Below are 25836 nucleotides of genomic sequence, written 5' to 3' on the forward strand. Positions count from 1 at the left end.
CTGAGAAAGAAAGGAAAAGCATACCAAGCCGGGGAAACAAAATGCACAAAAGCATTAAGGAAGAAAAATGTAAAATGTGTCCTAAATTTTCAAAACGGCACAGCCTGGCTCCAGCAAAGAGTAAGTGTGGAAGAGTGGGCTGCAGTCTTAAAGGCCAGTTGGGTCAAATTGTGGAAGGCCCTGCATGTCATGTGAAGGCGTTTTCACTTTATCCTGTAAATGATAAGAGGCTGATGAAGACTTCTGAGTTGGGCAGACACAATTACTTTGCTTTAGAAAGCTAATTCCAGGAAAGATGATAGAAGAAAGACTCTGAAAATGGGGAATTCCCTTTAGCAGCTACTGTGACAGCCTAAGGGAGATACAAGTACCCAACTAGAGCATCATGAATGAAAAGACTTGTTTTGAAGAAACTTTGCAGTAGTAAAAACTGTCATGAACTTGACAATGTACTGGACACAGGGATGAAGGTAAGAAAGGAACAAAGACAATGCTGAGGTTCCTAATGGCTTGGAAGACTAGATCGATGTTGTTATCTCAGACGGGAGTGTCTTTTACAACATGGGATATGGTAAGGGGATAATGAACTCAGTTTGAGGCATTTTGAATAGTATCCTTTGTTAGGACCTCAGCAAAATCAAAAGCAATGTCTCAAAGAATCTTTGCAACAGACAAAAGGCCCTTAATGATCTTAAGGTCATGCCTCCCAGGTCCTTTCCAATCAAGAATAGGGATTCCACTAATCTCAAGGGTGTTGTCCCACAGCAGCCCACAGGGAGCTCAAGGTAGAGAGGAACTCATCTTGGTAAGATTTGAGGGTGTGGCTTTTGTCTAACATAGTGAACCCTGATAAGATTCATAGGCAGACCACACATTTTTAAAACGAAGTGTACTAGCAAGAACACTGCCTAAAAGGGGCCAAGCGCTACAAAATAAAAAGGCTTTAGACCCCCCAAACATCTACAGGTAGGAAGTAGACTGAGTGTGCTATATATAGTTTTTATTTTCTATATAGTATGATGTTTTGACATCTTAAAAAACCCTTCCTGTCTGGAGAGACTGCACCAGTCAGGGTTAGCCACTACTTAGAAATAGCAAAAGACTGTGTCAAGACTATGCCTTTGACATGCAAACTAACCACTTCAGAGCCATACTCTTCTACCTTCCCCTTAATCATCCCAGGACCAGGTACCAGGCAAGCAGGTACCACCCTTATAGCTTAGAGTCCACCAAAACTATTCAAACCAGCCAATCCTAAATAATTCACCCTGTCCTGGGTCTCTATTCCCAAGGAAATCCCAATAAAGTCTCTGGCCTAATACTTTTTGCACTTTTCTGTCTTCTGTCACCTGCCCCAACGCAGGCATTTTTTTCTGTGACCCTATGTGGCATGTGGTGAGCCCTTCTCTAGGACCTGTGAGTATAGTAACCTTTGTCTTTTTGTGCCTCTCCTGTGTCTTCTCTTGTGGCTGCACCTGACTGACCATCACTTGAAAGAACGCTGAGTAAAGTCCTTAGCTGCAAACACAGGCCATGTTTTATGGAAAAGGAAGGATAATTTAGAGGGCAAAACCAGGAGCCTATAGGGTAGAACCAAGAATAGTAGAGAATCATTCCCAGACAGTAGGACTGAGCCTACTCACATGCCAGGCTGGATTTCAGAACTGCTAATGGACTAGTGGCTTCGGTTGCCCCCCTTCCAAATGGGAACATCTACCTTAGATAGAAGGCCAAGGAGACATGACAACTAAATGTGATGTGAGATTCTAGATTGGATCCTGGACTAGGAAAAGGCCATCAGTAAGACAATTGGCAAAATTTGAATAAGGTCTATAGATTAGTTAATAGTATTGCATCTGGGGGGCCTGGGGGGCTCAGTTGGTTAAGCGTCTGACTGTTGGTTTCAGCTTAGGTCATGATCTCACATTTTGTGGGGTCGAGCCCTGCGTTGGGCTCCACTTTGACAGCATAGGGCCTGCTTGGGATTTGTTCTCTCCCTCTCTCTGACCCTCTGCTTGCTCACTTTCTCTCTTTCTCTCTCTCTCTCTCAAAATAAATAAGCTTTAAAAAATAGTATTACATCAATACTGTTATTCATTTCCTGGTGTTGATAATTTTGCATGGTTGTATGATTTGGGGAAGCTGGGAAAAGGAAAGTCTTTGTACTTTTTGCAACTTTCTTGCACATTTTGAATTATCTCAAAACTTAAAGTCACTTCAAAATGTTTATTACCAATTTCTAAAAAGGGGCAACTATGGCGGTTACCTTACATCAATCCCAGCACTGTATGGTGGTTGGGGGGGGGGGGGAGGCAGGGGTTGAGGGCAGTCAGATAACTTGTTCCTATAGTTCACTTCTTCAAGTCAGGAGGAACCATACTCAAGTTGTTGTACCTAAGGAACTGCTTTAGAGAAGCATCATCTGCACATACACTTGATTAAGAGGATGAGATCCTGGACCCTAGGCCCGAGTCTAAGCCTGAGTCTGGTATTATAATAGATGAGCTGTTTTGAAGGAGTAGGATTTGGGGTGAGGATGAGTGTATTTTTCATATAAATGGTTTGTGACCAGAAAGCAGACTGTAATGGTTTCAAAACATATCCACAGATTCTTTGACAATCCTTCCACCAAGAAATAGTCTAATTCTGCTCCCCTTGAACCTGGTCAGGGCTTAGCAACTAACTCTCTTCTAACAAACAGAATGTGGCAGAAGTGACTTCTGAGGCTAGATCATAAAAGACAATTCAGCTTTTGCCTGGCCCTCTCTTGGGATGCTCCCAGGTAAGGTCCCTGGCCCATAACCCCAGCTAAGCTCCCAGATGAGAACGGCCAGCAATGGCTTCTAGACATATCAAGAGGAAACTTTGAAGTGACCCAGTCTCAGCTACTGTCTGACTGTTCAGCCACCATGTGACCAAAAATTACATGAAAGATGCTAACCTCCTAGCTGAGCCCAGTCAATCCCCAGGACTTTGAGAAATAATGACAAAGAACTGTCGCTGTTGGAAGCCACTTCATTTTGGGATGATTTGTTATGCAGTAATAGATACCTGAAACAATGTGCCACAGGCAGGTGGAAACTGGGACTCAGAAAAATTAAGCGACTTTCCCCAAGCTCACATAGCTAGTAAGGAACAGAGCCGGGATTTTAATAAATATCAGTCTGAATCCCAAACCGTTTTCTTTCCACTAACAACAGACGTGTCAACAACAGTAATTGCGGCTAGCCTGATCGAAGGTTTCCTCCAAGCAGGCAATTTTCTAAGCACTTTATGTGGAGTAACTCACTGAAACCTGACCCCAACGTCACGTGGTAGGTGTTATTATTAGCCCCATGTTATAGTTGGGGAACGGGGGCAAAAAGAGGTTAATGAATTTGCCCAAAGTGATACAGCTAGTAAGTCACAGAGCCAAGATTCACCCTTCAAAGTCGGCTCCGGAGCATGCAGTCTTAACCACTACGTGATATATAGTTGAAACTTTCTTTCTTTCTTTCTTTCTTTTCTTTCTTTCTTTCTTCCTTCCTTCCTTTCTTTCTTTCTTTCTTTCTTTCTTTCTTTCTTTCTTTCTTTCTTTCTTGTTTATTTTTGAGAGAGAGAGCATGAAAGCAAGCTGGGTAGGGGCAGAGAGAGAGGGAGACAGAGGATCTGAAGTGGGCTCTGTGCTGACAGCAGCGAGCCCTATGCAGGGCTCAAACTCATGAACCGTGAGATCACGACCGGAGCTGAAGTCAGACGCTTAACGGACTGAGCCACCCAGGCGCCCTAATATAGTTGAAACTTTAGAACAGACTACATACATTGAGAAGAGAACCAGGGACAGCCCCTTAGGAGCTGTATCCTTTTAAGACAGAAGAAGACCCAGTGATGGAAAAACATGAGAGGGATGTAAGAGGGGAAGGAACCAAACACTATGTGTACAACATCACTGGAGGAACCCATGGCAGGGTCCACAAAGCAGCTTCAGTCTTTAAAGGTGAATGGGTCAATAGCAATCCAGCCATGACCCCTTCCCCAAATTCACAGTTGTAGTAACAAACTCTTCCAAAGCAAGTGATCTTTGAATTGTAGAAGAGAGAGTAACATTCACCCTCTGAGACGGGAACAGAAGCAGCACTATTGCCCTTTTCTACTTTTCTCTTACAATGACAACATTCACCCTTCCTCTGGACTGACTAGGTGGTTACTTAACTTCAGAGATGAGAAAAGTCAACTTGTGTTGTGTACTCACTTTAAAAAAATATGGTTTGTGAGCTTGGTCCAGTGAAGACCATCAAACCAACTAGGACCTTTTATGCACTTGATGTGATTGATTCCTTCACAGACTGAATCTAAAACCAATGCCTTTAACCTTTACTTCTGTACAATAAGCTCTGGGCCTAAGGCTCATTCACCAGAGGCCCTGAGGCTGTGATACCACACAGAAGAATCAAGGAGCCCATGTTCAGTGTGGGCCAAGTTGAAGTGGGGGGGGTGTGGCAGTGGGAACTGGCAGAGGTGAAAACAATATTCCCAGGGGAACTAGTCTCAGCTCCAGCTCCCATTTGCCCTCTCAGTTAGATGGGAGCATAACATGCACAGCAGAAACCTACTCAGATAATTTGCATAATGAGAAACAAAGACAGGAAGCCCCTCCCAATCTGGGGGCCCTCCACGTGCCTCCTTCAACCTACAAGTTAGATAGATTCTTTCCCATTGGCAAGAAGTTTCTCTCAGAGGTGGTAATGTTTTGCTTGGGCCACAGCATGACTACCTGGCTCCACATCCTAGGTTCTTCTCAGTATTGGCCTGAATCATTTGGGCCGAGCCCTGGGAGTGCCATCTTCAAGGATGACTGTCAGTACTTGGCCAAGACACCTTAACATACACGTTACTAGGAGGCCCCATGCGTGTCACTAGCCTTTTTGGAAAAAGCATTCCCTTTTGAAAATGACACTTGCAAGTATGGGAGAGGCTTTCTTGGAAAAACCCCATGTTTTGTCCAAAAGAACTGGACCTGAAACTCCACCAGATTTGTCATATGTGATTCCTCCCTCACCGGTCCCTATCCCAGGCCTTGTTCATTATCTTCTCATTAGGTCCATCATTCCTAACGTCCAAGAAAGCATTGGAAAGTTTGCACTAGAAATTTCTGGCAACTTCTCTGGTTCTTGGGAATGGGGGCTGAGGAGTGGCACTTATAATGATGACAAAAGCAGGTGTGACAGCAGACCCAAGCAAGGAGCACCAAGGGCTCTCAGAAGCAAGGAGCACCAACAGGTTCTCAGAAATGAACCCACATGAATGGACTAGGAAAAGGAAACCAACTAAGAGGAAGCTGCCTTTGGAAGCCCCAGTGTCCTTTGAAAGAAGCTCTTCCCTTGTGGGCTTTAGTTTCACTCTGTGACAATTGGATCATGTTGTGGGCTGAGACTTGTTTCTTCCTTTTTAAAAATTCTTCCTTTTATTATTTTCCCTCTGAAATCCAATCAACCAATGACAATACTGGGAAAGTTGCACTGGATACAGCCTTGCTATTCTTTTTCTCATTCCGTGATAGGAAGTGAGACATGACAGAGCTCCTTAATCTATCTGTTCCATCCTGACTGGTAAATAAACTCTCCTCTCTGAAGCCAAACTTATTCCAAAAGAGAGTCATCAATCAGGCAGTGCTTGTGATATTCATCACTGGCCTAAGCAACTGTGGTGAGGTACTCTGCTGAGATTATACTTATGGCCACAGGTACCAGTGGGAGGGATTGACTTGAGGAAGCCGCGTGCCATAGCCCTGTGCAAAGTGATGACTAGTGATCCTTAGGCACTCTGAGCTAGAAGAGAAAAACCCTCTTGAGACCCACCCCCAACCCCCCGCCCAAAACATCAGCCAAGCAGATGTGGAAAAAAATGCCTCATTTCAAGGAAATGGTAAAGGATGAACCTGCCAGCAGGGCTCCTGGGTGGCTCAGTCGGTTGAGTGTCTGACTTTGGCTCAGTTCATGATCTCATGGTTGGTGAGTTCGAGCCCCACATTGGGCTCTGTGCTGACAGTGCAGACAGAGGCTGCTTGGGATCCTCTGTCTCCCTCTCTCTGCCCCTTCCCTGCTCATGCTTGCGCTCACGCGCACTCTCTCTCTGTCTCAAGCTAAATAAATAAACTGAAAAAAAAAAAAAAAAGGACGAACATGCCAAAGAGAGACATGAAGAAACACTGAGTTTCCCCTCCCCGACCTTTTAGCAAACAACGGTGATCTAAGAACCAGTCCTAGCCTTCAGAAGCCCTCAAGCTGCCTACTAGGCAGCGAGGTACAACAACTTGTAATTTGTGGTCTCTGCTTACTACAGATGACACCTGGTCATGCCTCTTACTTCTTAAAATATTCAGCCTGAAGCATGAACATGTCAAAGTAACTGAGTGCAACTGGACATTCCAGTGAGAAACCCAAGTGGGGAATATCCTAAAAAGTCATATGGCAAGTGAAACTGGAGAATTTTTTTGCAGAATGCCAACTAACCAAAAGACAGAAAGGAAACACAAGCCAAAATATTAACACGTGTGAGGAAAACCATCTAGTCATAATTCTAAAACTCAAGAAAAGAGAATTACCTGCAAGAAAATGAAGATGCGATAGATTACAAAGGGGAAGAAAAGTGAACAGCAATATAACTGAGAACCCAAATTCTGCCCTTTATCAAAATGTCTGAAAATACTTCCTATGATCTGGTCTAGTCTGAGTTGTCATTTGAGGAACCTTGAAATTTGTCTAGGGCAAAAGTGGCCAGTAGAGAAAGCAAAAAGGATCCACTCACTCCATTCTTTCTTGGCAATAGCCATTAATCAAATATTTGTCGTATGTTAACTTACTTCCCCCAAAGATTTTACAATCAGGTGAAGTAGATAAGATACTGACCCATCAAAAGGTAATTAACAATGCATGGCATTAAATGATACATGTCATATGCATGGTACAGGTCATAAATACTAAAACTCTAAGAAAATAATAAGGAATACTTGAGGTTGGGGATGTGTAGTCAGCCCAGGATCTGAGGGTTAATAATAGCCAAAAAATATTTAGAGGAAGAAGGCAAGGTGAGGAATCTTTGTCCTACAAACATTTAAGGATCTACGATTCATACTTTCATCAGGTTCCGCACGTTAATCAATTAAGGAAAATTAAACCCCAAAACTCCAAAAATGTTCCCTGTTACATGACCACACCTGGGCAGCCCCTAGATCCACACCAACTCCGTGCAGAAACAAGGAAAGACAGAATATGAATAGTGTAGTGTGAAAGCATCCCCAATGCTGGAAGCCCCCAAATCAAAGCAGGATGAGTCAGGGATCTGCTCTTTTGGGGCGGGGAAAAAAGAAAAGACACTGTCAGCCATTTTCCAGGGACTTTCAGCAGCTCCTCCTAATAACAGCTAAAACCAGTGACAGTCAAAGAGCAGGCCTGGCAGGACTCCAGAACGTGGACCCCACAAGCATGTTGAGATTTTGAAATGAAAATTTTGGAGCATGGATCTTAGTCATAGCCATCCTATTTGTGAAACAGAGAAAAGCAGTATCTATCTGTGGGCTTCTCAGAATATTGATCAACAGAGAGCCATGGATACATCAAGACTGATAGGACCTCCGTAGAACCAGCATGAACTTCCCTACAGAGAGACCACACACATAATCCCTTCTCTTCTCATCACCTCAACCAGCCCTACCCAGTGACTCTGTATTGAGATAAATAGGGACATCTGGGTTAAAAATACAGTGGTTGGTGAAAATCTCCCCCTTGCCTGCCTGCAGTCCGCTTCTAGAACTTAAAATTTTCACTTACTAGTTGTCTTGCTCACATTGATCTCATAAGATTTAGTTAATAATTAATATTTTTTAACATTTATTATTGGGTGCTGTGCTAATCATTCTACACGTATTATCTCATTTAATACAGCTATCCTATTAAGTGCTATCACTATCCCTATTTTATAGGAAAGTAATTTGCCCAACATCACTGAGTTTGAAAATGTAGAAGATGGTTTCCAAACCCAGGTCTGTTTGGCTGTAAAGCCCAAATTCTTAGTCATTATACCATACTTGGTAGAATTTTTATTTTTTTAAAGGAAGGGCATCTATGAAAAACTTTCAGCTAACATCATACTTAATGGTGAAGGTCTGAATGCTTTCCACCACGACTAGAACAAAGATGTTTGTTCTCACCACTTGTATTCAACATTGTCCTTGGCAGTGCTAGCCGGTGGAATAAGGAAAGAAAAAGAAATAAAGGCAAACAGGTTAGAAAGTAAAAAGTAAAACTGTCTTTCCTTCACTGACAACATAGTCATGTACACAGAGAAAACTCCTTAAGAAGTCTATCCAAAAAAGTTACTAGGAATAATAAGTGAATTTATTAAGGTCACAGGATACGAAGTCAAGATTTTAAAAATTATCATCCTGTATGCTAGCAATTAATAACTGGAAAACAAAATTAAACAAAAATACCCTTCACAGTAGCATCCAGAAAACCTGAAATACTGAGGGATAAATTTAACAAAATACGTGCAAGACCCATTCACCGATGACCACAAAACATTACTGAACTGCTCTTAACGTTCAAATACTACTTGCGTGATTGCAAATAAAGTCTTCAGCCTAGCATTCAAAACAGGTGAAAATGTGACCCTCATCTACCTCTCCAGACCCTTTCTCCTGTTCTCCTTTTCATTCTGGTTATTTTGCATACTACAAATATGCCCCTCTGCTGAAGAGAATGGTGGCTCTCTCTGCATGAAATCCATGTAGTCAATCAATTGGTCTCTATCTCTAAACCACCCCTACCTCAACTATCCCTGGCTGTTAGAATCCCATCTCAAACTACTTCTCCAAGAAACTTTCTTTAATCCTCTAACTGAATATGATCTTCTTTTCCTCTCAGATGCTTCCCCTGCTCCCAAAAGCACTACGCTGGTATCTTACGGCATTTATCATATTCTGGATTGACCTGCTGCTCTATCTTTGTACTTCCAGACTGTAAACTCCTTGATGACAGGAACTGTGTCTGATATAACTACCCAGAAAGTACCTAGTTCTTTACACAGAGCACACCTATAAGTATTTGTTGAAGCAAGCATTTGAAAGATGGAATTGAAACCAAGCTCTCTTAGTAATACAACCTCAGGAATACCAAAATGCATCACTGTCACAATAGAATTAATGATGTCCTGACTGTCCCGGGGACTGAACCAGGTATTTAGCCATGGGGTGACTTTCCTCTCACTCAGTTCCGAGGAATGTGAGCTCAGTTTGTCTTCTGTTAGTCGGACCAATAGCAAGATCAAGACCAAGTAAAACATCCTAGCCTAGAGGACAAAGACAGATCCTCAGTCTGAATAAACAGATCAGTGAGGGAAAAGAGGAGGGGGAAGCCGATGTCATCAGCACAAGGCAGGAAATCTATGAAGACAAAAGAGAAGCACTAAAGATTCTGTTTCTGAAAAAAGGATAAAAAGCGACCTGAACGTCACATCTTGGGGGGCTGTGTTGCTGTAGTATACGGAAGTCTCTAGGATACCTGTGCCTCTGCCACTCTGGACACATCTGCAAGGGTAAATGGACTATTAACTGCCTCCAGACCACCCCAGGAGGCAAGCAGCATGGCCAGGTCCTGAGCAGAGGCACAGGGAGGAGCTAACAGGCTCTGTCCCAGAGAAGGTCCCTGGAGAGGTAACTTGGCTCTCACTGCAAGTACAGAGTGGGAAGGGAATGTTACTGTACAATGGAGCTCATATACCACACTTGGCTAGAGGCAACTCGCCAGAGAAAGAAGGCTCCTTAACTGAGCCTCATTTATAATTATCGAAAAACATCACAGCTGATTAACAGCAAATGCTCTTAGTCAACATGAATCTCTGTCTTTTGACCCCAGATTGGCAAGAGCTCCAAGCTCTTTGCCTGAGTACAGTATGTCCTCTTTCAAGTCATCCTGATGCCTTTTAGTCACCCTCCGGGCTCCTACAGTTGCCATAGCCTAACACGGAGCTCTACTTCACAAAGATTTACCTGTGTGCACTGATGTTTTTAAAGGAGGCTAATTTCACAGACTTGTCATAATTTAGCACTTCCACCGGTTAATTCACTTACTTTCCCCAGTTTTCTAACGTGTTGCCTATATCATCTCTTGAAATTCATAAACTGACTTTATTTATATGCGCTAATTCCAATAAGTGAGTCGGAGGGGAAGATTAATTCACTAGAAACAAGACAAAAATCCCCATTTCACATACCTTTGAAAATCTGGGGGGAGGTTTTTACTTTTGGTTCAAATTATACTGCCACCACTTCAGACCTTGAAAAGAAAGACCCCAGAACAAGTTGTTGAAGACTGCACAGGGGAAACTTCATTGATATTAACATTCCTTTTCCAAATCAATGTGCGGAATTACCAAATGCCACTAAGCCAGAAGGATTGAGAGGGTTAAAAACTTCCACTGTTGGATTTCCATATTTGTTTTTTGCTTACGTATTCGAGTGGCAATTCCCCGATGCTCTGAAATCTCAACACTACATTCAAATTGGTTATCTTAAACATACTTCAAAATAGTATTCAAGTGGCTAGTCCTAGAATTTACCAATTGTACAGGAATACAGTCAAAATCAAACTCTTCATCAACAGCTGAAGTCTTCGACTTGGCTTCTAAATGAAAATCAAAGCAATCATGCACTGTAGAGTTTTCTCTTTCCACATATGGAATCATGTGATTTCTCACACGGATTCTGTTGTGAGATTATCAAGAGTGTGAAACAGTAGGAATTGCTGTACCGGCAGAGCTATGGCCCTAAAGCTCAGTGGCAAATCTTTGCACCTCTCCTTTGAGCGTCCCAATCAAGATCCATCACAAAATTCACTGTCACAGGAAACTTCTTAAAGGCAAAGTATCTGGAAAACAATTTGGGATTTTCATTCCTGACCCAAGGGTTATATTTGCGAGGTAGGGTGGTGAATATATATATATATATATATATATATATATATATATATATATAGCTTGGGAAGAAGTTCCCATAATCCTGACTCACTGGCAAAATTAACATTCTCCATCTTTTAAGAGAAAAACATGGCTTCTTTGACAAATATTTTACTTTTAGAGAAGTACACATTTCAAGAATTTGTCATTTTTCAATTGCCTTATTGCCTTAGGAACAGGTAGTTTAGAGGGAGACTTTTCACCATGTTTTTTTTTTTTTTTTAAGCCCAACATGGGCCTTGAACTCACAATCCTGAGATCAAGACCTGAGCTGAGATTAAGCATCAGACACCAGGCACCCCATTCACCATATATTTGTATGTACTTTCTGGAATAAGGCGTATAAATATTTTGCATACTCAAAAAGCTAAATACAATTTTATAAGGAAAAAAGCTATTGATGCACTCACTATTAGGAAATAAAATGAAAATGTCCTAGATAATAAAAGACGGTAAAGAGGATTGGAACCAAGAAGTGAGTCACCTAGTTAGTTAATCCGCCACCCTCTCTAGTTGCCAAGATATTTGTTAACTCAAACTGTTAGTTGTTTTATTTTAGTTGTTTTATTTTCATTTAAACAGGAGGGTGAGGGAGTGGTAATCTATTCTCCAAAAAGAAAAAAAAAGAGGGTCCTCTCCAGCAAGACCTTTATTCTTGACACTGCTCAAATCCCATTAACACTAATCAGCACAGTGATTAAGCACATTGTGGTTAAGTACTCTAGTTGATAACTACTCCTTTGGAAAAAAGGTTCCCATAGCGACAGGTAAAGGCTATCATCAAATTCAGCTTTTGAGACTTGATGTCACAGATCAGAGTTAAGATTGTTTTAGTATTAATCTGGAGGCTTGCTTTTTTAACTTCACTTGACTTCATTCATTCAAAAGACCCTCAGGAGAGTCCCTCTATAAACCAGCACAGAACCAACATCAGGGACCGGGAGAGGTAGGAGAAGGACCTCAAAGATAAAATAGGATTCCCACCGCCAAGAATTACAATCTGCTATGGAAAGCAGCCACTGAAAGAACGAATGACTTTATGATAGTAATGCTACCCCTAAATCTATAACCAAGCCTTGTCCTTACCACCATGGATGGTCAGTTTCTAGTCTAGTTTCACTTTCCCATCTTCAAGCTGCAGCACAGCTGGGTTTCCAGCTGGCTGGGGAAGAAAAGATTCTTTAAATAAACAGCATTTTAAAAATATGCAGTCACTTTTGCTTTGCCAAATTTTGTGAACCACCTTCCCCTAACATGTGAATCTGGATGTCAAATTAATTAAAAACTATTTGAAAGAATGTAAAGTGCTCAGGAATACACCTTTTCCATCTTTAACAACAAAGAACACTATACATTGGAAGAAAACTGCAAGTCAGAAAGTTCCAAAGGAAGAATGATCTTTTTTTTTTTTTTTTGTAACACATCGGCTGTGTCTATTCAACAAGGAAACAGCTTAAAAGCATATACATAGGAAAACAACAAGATAGGGTGTGATTATACCAAAATATATGCAACCATTGTTAAAAATGCAGGCCCGTTTGCAGAACAGGATGCCTTGTACAGAGTTGCTAATCTCTAAGACTTCTTTCTAACTCTTTTTCATCTCCTTTCCACAGAAGGCATAGAAAACACCTCATGTATGCAATCTTAGAAATGCAAAGATTTTACTCAACTCTTTACCACCAGAGGTAGTAATTTTGGATGAATGATACACATGAGATCTATAAAAATACCCCTCTGACACATACTGTTATTGCAGCCAGATTTCACATGCTTCAAATCGATATTCTACAGTTGCGGTGAAATTAGCCATTATGAGGACCTTCTAGAAAGGGTCCAGTATGACCCCTCACTGATGCTACTGAGACATTTGCTAACTTTTAAGCTCAGTATCACTCTATATGGTATATTATCCCAAAGTCCTGGCCCACCAAAACACACCTTTCTAGATGATCTCCCCAGGAACCATACCTCTCTGAATCCAGACACATTCAGAGCTGGAACTGGCTAAACAAAGTAACAATTCAACCACAGTTGCTCAATATAACGGCCATGATGACAGTTTCTGAGTGCCAGTTTCCCTATTTTGCAATGGGCAGATCTGCTCCAAGGAGAAAATGTTCCCAATGACCCTGTGGCCTAGAGGGCTTTCTTTAGAGACAGAAAACAGAAAATGAATTTGTTAGTTATTTCCTGCTGAACACAAGGAAGGTGTTGTGGTTAGTTAGGATGATTTTGTTTCCTTATTTAATATACCATCACCAGTGCACGCTTTCTGCTTTCTTTAACCCCGTAGTCGAAAATAGGAAAATGTAGTCTATGCTCTTCTGCCTCACGATCACCAGTTCCACAAGTTTCCTCTCGCAAATATGTCCTTTAATTTCTAATCCCCTTGTATAAAGCCCCCCTCCTGAACTGACCCAGATCTATATGTTATCAACTCAAAGCAAAAATATTTGCATTTCTGAAGTGTTTACTTCCATGCTCATTCCTGCTCCTTGACAATTTGCAGTGTGGGAGAGCCTTCTCCTTAGCACGGATTGCAGTATCTTCTGGGCACTATACTACCCATGCCATTTCAATCATATGAGGCGATCATAAGCTCAAAGCAGACAACATTTCTGACCTCCAAATCCTTCCTGATCACACATTCAACTATTAAACTATTAAACTGTCACTAAAACGAACAAGGCATAATTGTCAGGAGGGAAGGAGTAAAGGAGGAGGAGGAAGACAGGGGATTACCTGACAATCACCATTGGGTCTCAGTGGACCAGACTGGGGATTATGTGGTGATGTGCCCTGTGCATATTCAGGAGCAACTCACCGAAAACCAAAACAGAAGCTGTCCTTGGACAAGGTTCAATAAATGTTTTTACTATCTATTTCCCACTGCACAATACAGATCCACAGCTCCCCACGGGGTCTCAGATAAAATACTTAACAACAAAAAATGAGACATTCTTAACTGGTCTCAACTTGTCATCATAAAACATTTAAGACATTAAAGAGCAGTCAACAATATTCCTCAGAACAATGTCAGAGAGAGAAATTGCTGTTACCACCAAAGTTTTTCCCTCCTTATTAAGATACTTCAAGATTCTTCTGATCAAAGTGATCACTGTTCAACATAATGCCTAGATATACTACCACCACTAAATTAAAATTTGTCTCCTGAAGGACGGCGGCGGGGCCGGGGGGGGGGGGGGGTTTGGTAAGAGGAGGAAAGCTTCCAAAAGTCAAAGGCACTGATCTAGAAAGATAAGGGCAGCAAAACCTCCTATGAGCTGTTACACATTCTTTGCTTCTCAAAGCCTATCTAGAACCAATTGGTAAACTGGTAAACAAGCCAACTTCGATGGCCATCCAGGACATCTGTCACAATTCAGTGATTACACAGCTCAGAGTCACACAGCAAGCACCAAATTCAGCCTTACTTGGGACAAAATGAAACCCCAATATGAATAAGCACAAGATAAGCTAACACCAAACACTCCAGTATGGGGCCGATTTGGTTTGAAATACCTTACTGAGAAGTATTGGGTGCAGGGATAAGAAACAAAAGCTCTTAAACTGATATTTCTTTGACTTTTGTCATGGGAGACCTCCACTCCCACCTACAGAGACCTACAGATTTCAGTGTTTTGTTTCCAGTCACCTGCGTTCCTGTGCAGCGCCCAAAACCATGAAGATGAGAGACGCAGTCAACACATCCTGCCAGTAAGATGTCAGAGCTTGAACTTACAGCATTCAGCAGAAGTAAGTTACTCTCTTTCACTGTCATCACCATCAACAGACCTAGTGAAATCTCCCAGAAACAGCCAAGAGAGGTGTCTGCTCGATGGTCCTGGATGTTAAGAGAAAGCATGCTAACTGCTTAGCAAAGACGGGCAATCACAATGGAGAAAACACCCGAGCCACATGGAGGACGGAAAACAGTAGCATAAAAAGTCCAACTCTGTCTGCGCCAGCGGTGTGGATGAGCAGAACCCGGAGCCCAGGAGAGGAAGGAGGGGGCGGGGGCCATCATTCCCTAGGAGAACTTGTAAGCGGAGGCCTTCACAAGCTGGGAGTCTGCCCGGCTGCTCCTGCAGACCCTCTCCAGCCTGAGCAAGGCAGGCCCATGGGAGCAGAGCGGGCAAGGCCTCCGAGGGTCACTCCTGACTCACTGAGCCTCGGGCCAGCACCGCCCGGACTTCTCCGTTTTTCCTGCCGCTACTGGGCTATGATGGCAGCTTTCCAGCTCCACTTGCCATACATCAGCCGCAGATCGCTGCTGGCACAGGCCAGCGCCTTCCCCCGCCCCCCACCCCTGGCACACTTTGAGCCCGATCCTCCTTCTCCCCAACCCCAACCCCCTCACCCACCCGTGCCAGGCGCCCTGCCCAGGGGCGGCCCCACCCCCCAGCAGCCCGCCGCTGCCAGGCCTGGGCACCTGCAGCACCTCTCCGCCCCACCCCCATTCTCTACCACCTCTCCCCTCCCCCTTTCTCTAGCAGAGGGAGGGGGCGACTCACCGCAGTCAGTGCACAGGATCTTGCCCACCTCTTTCTTGAGGTTTTTGCCGTTGGTGTCGATGGGGGCAAAGGCCGTCTTAAACACTAAGGGCTGCTCCGTGGGCTCCAGGAAAAAGATGTAGCGCTGGTTCCTTTCGAGCGGCGCACAGGAGCCCACGCTGATCACCTGCTCGCGCTGCAGACCCCCGCTCCGGAGCGGCCACTTGTCCAGCACCTTTACCAGCGCCACCCGACCCGAGGCAGGCGGCTCTCGGGTGCTGTTGGAGCTGGAGCCGCCGGCCGGGGCTAACCCCTGTACCTTGCCCTCCACCACCACGGGTGCCTTATACGCCTGGTCCTGCACCGACTTGAGGCTAGGCGAGTAGCAGGCGAGCGACACACCGAAGAGCAGCATGGAGAAGCCGGGGGCCGGGTCGCGCCTCATGCCGCCGGCGGCTGCGGCTCGAGAGCGGGCGGCGGCTCTCCGGGCTGCGGGGCTGCGGGGCTGCGGCTGTTGCGGCGGCCGCGGCTCTGGGGGCGCAGCGGGACGGGAGATGCTGCTGTTGCTGCTGCTGCTGCTCCTGCTGCTGCTCTCGCTGCTGCTGCTGCTGCTGCTGCTGCTGCTGCTCCTCTCGCTGCTGCCGCTGCTGCTGCCGCTGCTGCTGCTGCTGCCGCTGCTGCTGCTGCTGTCGCTGTAGCTGCTGCACCGAGCCTTCTCCAGTGGCGGCGGCGGCAGCGCTGAGCAGCAAACCTGCCGCATCTGGCCAGGCCATTTGGGGGGCTCCGCCGCTCCGCCGCCGCCGCCTTGGGAGGGGAAACAGAGCCCGCTAGAAAACCGGAAACAGCGTAACGTTAGCGCCTCGTAGCCCTCCACCGGCAGCCCGGGGAGGCGGCCCAGCTAGGGCAGGGGGCAGGCGGCAAGCGGGCCGCGATGCGCAGCGCGGAGCCGCGCGGCGCTCCCACCCTGCGCGCCAGGACCTGGAGGAGGATGCGGAGAATAGGACGCCCGCCCACTTGCTCTCTCGCGCCCCCTCTACCCCCGGACCGAGTGAGGAGCGCGGCTTCTGCAGGGGAAGCTTGGGACTGCACTGCCTTAGCGCCCGGCTTCGGGGCCCGCAGGGAAGCGGGAGGAATCGCGCTACCTTAGCTCTTGGGATTTATGGGCAGGACAGTAGGGCAGTGTGTGACGAGAGGACGGAGTAGAGATAAGGGATTCTGGCACCGTCCTATGAAAGTGGGAGTGGGACACAGGGTGTGCCCCTGCCTTTTGGCCATCAGCTGGAGCAGCCAGGGAGATTTCCACGCGAGGTGTGGCGGGCCAGCCCTCCACCTCCTGGGTTGCCCCCTTCCTTGGCAGGACCCTAGAGGCCGGCCCCTAGTCGACCCCACGTGTTCGGCCCTGCCAACACCTAGTGAGCTCTAGAGGTATGAATTGAGGTGGGGAAGGATTCCAGTCCCATCATTTTTGGAAAGAGTTAGGGCTACGTGGAGTCTTGTCTCTGCATCGAGGACACCTAACGCCACCAGGGTGGTGGCTGGGAGTGGGTCCATTCCCAAGACTCTGGGCTTTCTGCAGCTGCTAGACAGGGCCAGGCGCTGCACAACCTCATCTTCTTTTAAAAAGCTGTTCCCTAAGGGAGGTAGGGGGCTTCTCGGGAGCCAGCTTGAGAGCCAGAGCCTGTCAGGGCCAGAGGCTGGCTGCTCCATAGGAAAAGGTTTCTTTGTAGAAGTCTGATGCTTGCAAGAGGCAGAAGGGTTTGGTCCACTGGAGCCGGCATCTGATTTAAAAAAGCAAATCCAGGATCCATTCTCCTCCTATCAATAAGGATCTAGTTTTCAATACCCAGCTTATTCTTATATCCTTGAAGGATGTGGAACTCAGGAATTCTACTCAGGTCTTAAAGAATTTTACCCCTGCCTGGGCCCCGCAGGAAGCCAGCCCAGGGATGTCTGGCTTAGGCTTGGACGGCTATTCTGGAAAGGAAGGATGGAGCTAAACCTTCCCTAGCTGTCGAAGAGACACCTCAAACTTAACATATCCAAAGCCAACAGTGTTATTTCTCCCACCCCACTCTAAACTCGCTATAGTTGTCAATGGCAGTATTTTATACTTGGCCACCTGGTCCCTTCAAATAAGTCCCGTGGTCTCCCCTTATTTTCCCTCATGCAATCAATCACCAAGTCCTTCTGCTCTACCTTTTAAAAAATCTCCAGTGTATCCTCTCCAGCCCTGCTGTGAATGCCTGAGGTCCAAGTGCTCATCATCTCTCACCTCAGCTACCACCACACTTCCTAACTAGTCTCTGCACCCTTTGCCCCATCGCCCTCCTCCAGTGCTACCACCGTCAGAGTCACCCTTCTAAAGATGAAATGTAGATATGAGTTGGCCATGCCACTGCTCGGAGGAATCAAGTCCACAGACTCTTCAGCATGACTCTTCATGGGCTCCCTCTACCTAACCAGCTCCATACGCTGGGAGCCAACCCACCACCCCAGGAATCCTCAGCACAGCATGCTGTTTCTTGCTGTGCTTCCACAGACAATGCCTCTTGTGTCCAGAAGCCTTACCTCAACCTTGTCCATCTGGGAAAACTATTCTTTCCCCAAGGCCCAGCTCAGCATTATACCTCATCTCCCCCTTCCTCACATCTACCTCCATCCCCAGAACCATACACATAACATGATGGAATTAATCCCTTCCTCTTTCGTGTAACCATGGGCCTCATACATATTACTGGATGGCACCGACCTATACTAAAAGCAGCTGTTAGTGGGTTTGCATTAGACCCATTAGACCAGGCACCTTAACGGCAGGGACTGTGTCCTATTAGTCTCTGGAGCACTATAACACAGTGGCTGGCATAGAACAGAGATCAGCAAATCTTCAGTGAAGAAAGGAGGGAAGGAAGAAAACGATCTAAAGTCAGCTCTCTTAAGAGAGCCAGTCTTGTTGGCCCCTTCAATGTTCCCCTTTATATTTTCGTAGATCACGATCTCCCATGTCACAGAACGTCACTGTAAGGAATATTGCTAACTTCACTCTCCTGTTTCTCAGTGGACCACCCAGTCCCAGGGAGGAAAAGGAACTTACTCAAGATCACACACAGCCAGGACTGTACTGAGACCTCGGTTCCGGAGACCAGAGTGGTAAAGAACTTGCGCTCTGGGGTCAAGCAGAGCTGGGTTTCAAATCAGTTTTGTAATTCACAGACTTTGGGATGAGCCCATTTTTCTCTCTAGGCCTTCGTTTCCTCATATGTATGATGGAGATCATCATAGGGTTTACCCCATAAAGTTGTTTCATTGCTCGTTATATACTAATATCCAGTTGAATGGCTCCTCTGTGCCAAACACTGAGGCACACTACAGGCCACTGGATATGCTGCAGGGAACCAAACTGACACTGTCCCTGCTCTTAAAGCCTGTACTGTTGGGAAAAGCAACAGTAAACAAATAGACAGATAGGTAACTAATTGCTTATAGAGGTTCGTCTCCTGAAGGAAATCAATAGGATGAAATGATAGGGAATAATGGAAAGGGGAGAGGGCAGGTAAACTTGGATGCTAGAAAGCTTCTCTGAGGAGATAACACTTAAGCTGAGAGAAGGAGTTGAAGGATGTGGATTATATGCGATAATAAGTGTAAAGTGCTTAGAACAATGCCTGATACAGAGTAAGGGCCGAAATTAATGTTGAATATTACTGTTAACTTTCTTATACCAGTGGTTCCCAACTTAGAGCTGAGAATCTCTAAGTGCTGTGTAGTTAATGTACACTTGAACTTTCTGTATATTAACAGATACAATTCAACTTTTCAATAGTAGATGCCACCATGATGAACAAAAACACACATCCTCTTTCCTTTTTTCACAGACCCATTTTAAAGTATAACAAGACAGGGAGCGCCTGGGTGACTCAATCAGTTGAACGTCTGACTTCGGCTCAGGTCATGATCTCATGGTTCTTGAGTTCGAGCCCCATGTCAGGCTCTGTGCTCGCAGCTCAGAGCCTAGAGCCTGCTTCAGATTCTGTGTCTCCCTCTCTCTTCTCCCCTCCCCTGCTTGTGCTCTGTCTGTCTCTCTCTCTCAAAAATAAACAAACGTTAAAAATAATTTAAAGTATAACAAGACATTGTTAGGTATGAAGAACAGTGGAAAGATATCCTATCATTTCGTCTTGTTTTAAAGGATAAATATGTAAGTATTTATAAAGCATAGATTACCTTTGAAAGGACACAGCAGAAACTGAAATAACAGTGGGCTCTGGGAAGGGCACTGAGTGACTGAGGAGCGAGTGAAAGTACTATACCCTTTTGTACTGTGTGAATGTTATATCAGGCTCGTATACTACCTGTTTGAAAAAAAATGTTTCAGAGGATCCTCTAACTTCATACTGTTTCTAATTGTTATCATGTATGTTCTTAATCAAAAGCTACTTCCAGGGCACCTGGGTGGCCCAGTCGGTTAAGCACCTGACTTCGGCCCAGGTCATGATCTTGCAGTTTGTGAGTTCAAGCCCTGCGTCGGGCTCTGTGCTGACAGCTCAGAGCCTGGAACCTGCTTTGGATTCTGTGTCTCCATCCTTCTCTTCCCCTTCTCTGCTTGCATGCTCTCTCTCAAAAATAAACAAACATTTAAAAAACTTTTTTAAAAAGCTACTTCAAATAGAACTTTCATTGTATGGGATTCCTTGAAATTATTTTTTGGCCTTAAGATGAAAGTCTGATGCTAAAAAGGGTTGGGAATTATTGCATTATAATCTTACCCTCTTCAGAACAAAAGGAAAGTTTTGAAATCCCAGCAGACTACTAGAATTCCCGTGGCCACAGAAAGTGGGGCCGTAGGCAGAGACTTCTAAGGGGAAGAGAAGTACCTGTCCAGGTTTCCTGTCCAGCTTCCAGAATTAGCCTCAAGCCTTTAGTATAGAAAAACAGGGTGTCTGGTTTCCTAGAAGGACACACCCAATTGGCTCTTTCCTGGCGATCAAAGTGAATTAGTGTGCATGTTTTAGAAAATAAATCTTGATTGGGCACCTGGGTGGCTCAATCGGTTGAGCATCCAACTCTTGATTTTGGCTCAAGTCATGATCTCACTGTTCCTGAGTTCAAGCCCGGCGTCAGGCTCTGTGCTGGCAGCATGGAGCCTGCTTGGGATTCTCAATCTCAAGCTCTCTCTGCCCCTCCCCTGCTTTCTCTCTGTCTCTCTCTCTCTTTAAAAATGGATAAACATTTTAAAAGTTTAATAGACAAAAAAGAAAATAAATCTTGATATTCTGAACCTACTAGTCATAATTCAACAACTGATCATAAAAATAATAATGGGCCATTTATTAATGGTCTATCGTATGTCAGGAGCTTCGTGTTTATATTTCCATACCTCAACAGTTTTGCATTTTACAAGCTGAAGAGACTTGTAGAGGATTAATAACTTGCCCAAATGACAGAGTTAGGATTCCTGTTCAGGTTCGTCGTTGCCCAAATGCTTGCTTTGTGCACACCACTGCCACATCTCTCTGCCTCACCCTGTTGTCATCGGAGAGGTCCCTAATCTCTCCCAGATACTTCTATCAGTGGCAGACTATCTGAAATGTATACCACTGGAGACCAAGGGGTGGAGGCAACATTTTACAAACAGAGGAGGAAAATTGAGACATTGCGAGAATTGATGTGATTTTCCCAAGATCACAAAGTCTACTAATAGGGCCAAGATTTATCACAAACTCAAAGCTCACACTTTTGGGAGGTTTTTCGTTTGTTTTATTTTTTTCTCTTTATTTTTATTTTTTCAGCTTAATTGAGGTATCACGGACAAAAGTGTAATATAAAGTGCAAAAGCCAATCGTTTTCTACATAGATAGATAAAGTGTTATCTATACAGTGTTATCAACTATACTCACCCTGTGTACTTTAGATCCTAAGAGCTTATTCATTTTATAGATGAAAGTTTACACTCTTTTGCCAATCTCTCCCCCTTCCCCCACTCCCCAGCCCCTGACAACCGCCATTCTATTCTGTTTCTATAAGTCTAACTTTCATTTTATTTTATTTTATTCTTTTGTTTTGTTGTGTTTTAAGAGTCCACACATAAATGATACCGTGCAGTATTCGTCTTCCTGTGTCTGGCTCATTTCGCTTAGCATAATGTCCTCTAGGTTCACCCGTTTGTGGCAAATAGAATTGTTTTCTTTTTTAAGGCTGAATAATAATAATTTTATAGAGAGTGACATATCCCATCTTTATCCACTCATTCACTGATGGACATCTGGGTTGTTTCTGTACCTTGGCTGTTGCGAACAGCACTGCCACGAACATGGGAGTGTATAGATATACCTCTTTAAGATAATTGTGTTTCCTGTGGCTCAAGCTCACGCTTTTGAACAGAACAACCCGGAGAAATAGAAAGCCAGACCTGTTGACTATACCATGGCTCCCCACCAGGTTGTGAAAAAACTGGTTCATGGTAGCAGTGGGCTGTGTCACTATATAATAATCACTGAGAATAAAAACAGAAGTAGACAGAATGGTATAGACATTCTGAATTCGAGATAGAACACCCACATGAAAAGCTTGGCTCCTTCTCCCAGATCCCTCCTACACAGGATGGGCTTCTTCCAGCTTTAGCCGATTCAGTGGCCATTTCTGGCCACTGAACCAGGTTACACGAGTCACTACGACCAGGAGAACTGGCTCGTGGAGGAGATGTGTCTGGCTTTTATGTGGTCGCCGAGTCTTACAAATCCAGCCAAACACTGCAGGACAGTCTCGTTTTCTAAATAAAGACATTTTGTAAACTTCTTTTTTCTCCTTTTGAGATCTGTTTTCTAAATTTAGCTTCCAGAGTGACTCTCAGGTTCTGTGTGGTTAATTTCTTTTCCTCCAAGGAGTTTCAAACAGGGGACTAAACAGAAAACAGATACTGAGAATCTGAGGATATTAGCCCTGGGAAGGACTTCAGCATCAATGCAGCCCGATGTCTTCTTTTCTCAGAGGTAGACAGAGGCCACGGAGATGATTTGATTTGCTCAAGGTCACGCAGCTTAGTTAGTGGCAGAAACGGCACCCAAACCTCCACGCCTTGCCTGTTTTGTGCTGTTTTGTCCAGGGTTCAAAATCCTGGCTCCATCCCTGCTAGAATGTGAGCAGGTCACTTCACCTTTCTAAGCCTTGGTTTCCTTCCCCGCTAATACTGGGGTAATGATGTATCTACCTCTTAGGGGTTTTGTGAGGATTCAATGAGATAATTCATGCAAAAGGCTTCACGGTATCTGGCACCGAGTAACTGGCTGAGAGTGTGAGCGATGGGCTCAGACTGTCCACATCTGAATTCCGGCGCTGCCACTTGCTTAGCCGATTTTTTGGCCGCGTTACTTAACTTCTCTGTGTCTCTGTGGCCTCAGCTGTAAAATGGGTAAAGTGATAATAGGTTCTCCCTCGTTACAGTTGTTGTGAGGCTTAAATATAATATGTAGGCTGCTTAAAACAATGCTTGGCGGGGCGCCTGGGTGGCGCAGTGGGTTGGGCGTCCGACTTCAGCCAGGTCACGATCTCGCGGTCCGTGAGTTCAAGCCCCGCGTCAGGCTCTGGGCTGATGGCTCGGAGCCTGGAGCCTGTTTCCGACTCTGTGTCTCCCTCTCTCTCTGCCCCTCCCCGGTTCATGCTCTGTCTCTCTCTGTCCCAAAAATAAAATAAAAAACGTTAAAAAAAAAAACAACAACAACAATGCTTGGCACATGTTAGCTAGTATTAGAATAACCGCTCTTCTTATTCTAAGTAACTAGACTTTACCCCAAATTCAGTGGTTTTAAAACCACCCATTGTCCTATGTTTTGAACACATGCTAAAATTCTTAGGAGTAGGGCCTGATGTTTGTTTGTTTGCTTGCTTGTTTATTTAATTATTTATGCAAAGTCACAGCATTGATAGTCCCAGCTCCCAATGAAGGGAGGACAGGGTTCAATAATTTATAGCCTAGGGCTGTGTCAGACGCCCAAGGGTTTCTACTCTCCAATTTGCTGGAAAGGGCAGCACCCCCTCTGTCTGAGTCCTTCCATCTGGGATAATAATACTTATTTCTTTGTAAAGTGCTTGGAGACCTTCAGATGAAAAGTGCTATGTGAGCACAAATTATTATCTCTTTTCCAGATATCACTTTTAGATTCAAATCCAGAAGCTCCCCGAAACGGAGCACAGCAGAGGTATAATCTGGACATAGATGATCAGGTTCACGTTGTCACCTTCAGATAGTACCTTCCTGCTTCACCCCATCATTCCTTCTCTTTTACATGTCAGAGTGTATCTAATTGGGACTGGGGAAAAATGAGACACCCCCAAGCTGGATGTTTTTGCTGGTCAGCATTCAAAGATTTTCCTCCCTCTGTTTTCCTGATTTGTGTATTTGGAATCCTCTCCTGAGGTCAACAGGAACTCTGAGGTTGATTCAACTCTGGGGGCGTGAAGCAGAACGAGAAGAAGAAATTATTCTTATTCCCAAATCCTCAGGCTAGTGTACCTTTGAGTGTCCAATTCAACCTTGTCTCTACCTCATAATTTCCAATTCATGTGCATTCTTTTTCATTTGCTTCCTAGACACTTCCAATGTGTCCAAGGTCAGAAATGTTAAGACTTCACCTTTCCTGAATTTTCTTTCTGATTCATAAGCTTATTTATTCACTCTACCAGAAAGCACTTATTGAAAACCTACTATGCATACTGACCCAGATGCTAAAGAAATAATTGTCTTGGTTCCTTTTAGCTTGAGCTAAAATCTAGGCCGAATTAAAGTCAGGAGCTAACACTTGCCCTTGGCCACCCCTCTACTCCTTCTATCCCTCCCCTCTCCCTGGGCCAATGTGCACACACTTTTCTCCTATGATGTCACCCTCCTCTTTGCTTCTCAGGCTCAATGACCCACTGTTCTCTCAGCTCCTCCAATTCTGAGGGCACAGAGAGTTTGTCGTGCAAATGAGAGGTCCTCAATGTTTGCTGAACATAACAAGCTCAATTCCACTAAGGGGTTAATATCTATTAAGGCCTAATGCATTATATTCTTTAAGTTGTGGCTTAGTTTCTAAAACATCCCACATTATTCATTCCAAAATAAAGTTATTCCCCCCAAAAATGTCATTCGTTCCTACTTTTTAAAAATCCATATAATTAATATTTATTTTGCCATTTATCACTCAAAACTATTTTCAGTGCCTGCTCTAGACCAAGCTTTATCCAAGATGATGAGAATGCAGGTACAAGTAAGACACACGAAGTCCCTGCTCCTGAAGAGCTTACGCTTTTAAAGGGAGACAGACGCTAAAAAGGAAATGACATAAAACATTTTAGCAAGAGAAAGAAAAGAGGAAGAGAGAGTGTGTGAGTATGACTAGATTGGAAGTGACCCGAACAGACTGCCACTCACAGGGCTGGCCTCTCTAAGGAGGCAGGATTTGAGCTGAGATTTTTTTTTAATGTTTATTTATTTTTGAGAGAGAGAGAGGGGGAGAGAGGGAGGGACAGAGAGAGGGGGAGACACAGAATCTGAAGCAGGCTCCAGGCTCCGAGCTGTCAGCCCAGAGCCCGATGCGGGGCTCGAACCCACAAACCGTGCGATCATGACCTGAGCCGAAGTCGGGTGCTTAAACGACTGAGCCACCCAGGTGCTCCTGAGCTGAGATCTTAAGGAGGAAGAGGAGTAGACATACAAAACTCTGGGAGCAGAGCATTTGAGGCAGAGGGGAGAGCACCATACAAAGGACCTGAGGCAACGACAAACTTGACAAGATCAGAGTGGGGAAGGAAGGCCACTGAGACTGGAAATTGTTATAATTTTTTTAATGTTTATTTATTTTGAGAGAGAGAGCGCATGTGCACACAAGTGTGGGAGGGGAGAGAGAGAGTGAGAGAGAGAGAATCCCAAGCAGGCTCCATGCTGTCAGCGCAGAGCCCCACGTGGGGTTCAATCCCATGACCCTGAGATCACGACCAGAGCCAAAATCAAGAGTCGGAGGCTCCACCGACTGAGCCACCCAGGCACCCCAGAAATTGTTATGTCAAGGGGAAAAGCGTGGCATGGAATGAGGTTAGGGAGATAAGTAGGGATCAGACTTAGGCTGAGCCTTGCATGCTATTGTAGGTGTGGATTTTCTTCTACGTACAATGAGAAGTCACTGGAGGGTTTAAGTAAGAGGAATGACATCGTTTGGTTTATGTACAAAAGAGATCACTCTCAAATATGGGACAGAGACTGTAATGGTTACAAGAGTGAAAGCAAAGAGAGCATTTAGGAAGCTGTTAGAGTAGTGTGGGTAGGAGGTGACAGTGGCTTAGACTGGGGTAGTGGCAGAAGAGATGAAAAATGGGT

General features: G+C 44.6%; 1 protein-coding gene across 5 annotated transcripts in view; it reads right to left on the reverse strand.

The window, feature by feature from the left end:
• Window positions 1-16454, reverse strand: part of NRG2 (neuregulin 2) — a 185694-nt gene extending 169240 nt beyond the window's left edge. For 3 of the 5 annotated variants that reach the window (XM_023255774.2, XM_023255770.2, XM_023255773.2), the window contains exon 1: window positions 15510-16452. In XM_023255774.2, the coding sequence (XP_023111542.1) occupies window positions 15510-16248 (739 nt within the window). In that variant the 5' untranslated portion in view covers window positions 16249-16452. Of the gene's footprint in view, window positions 1-15509 lie in introns of all 5 variants that reach the window. The other 2 variants (XM_023255767.2, XR_006599551.1) reach the window with 1 other exon arrangement.
• Between the last annotated feature and the right edge of the window lie 9382 nt (window positions 16455-25836).

The sequence above is a fragment of the Felis catus genome, chromosome A1 (assembly GCF_018350175.1).
Source record: "Felis catus isolate Fca126 chromosome A1, F.catus_Fca126_mat1.0, whole genome shotgun sequence".
NCBI classification, from domain to species: Eukaryota; Metazoa; Chordata; class Mammalia; order Carnivora; family Felidae; genus Felis; species Felis catus.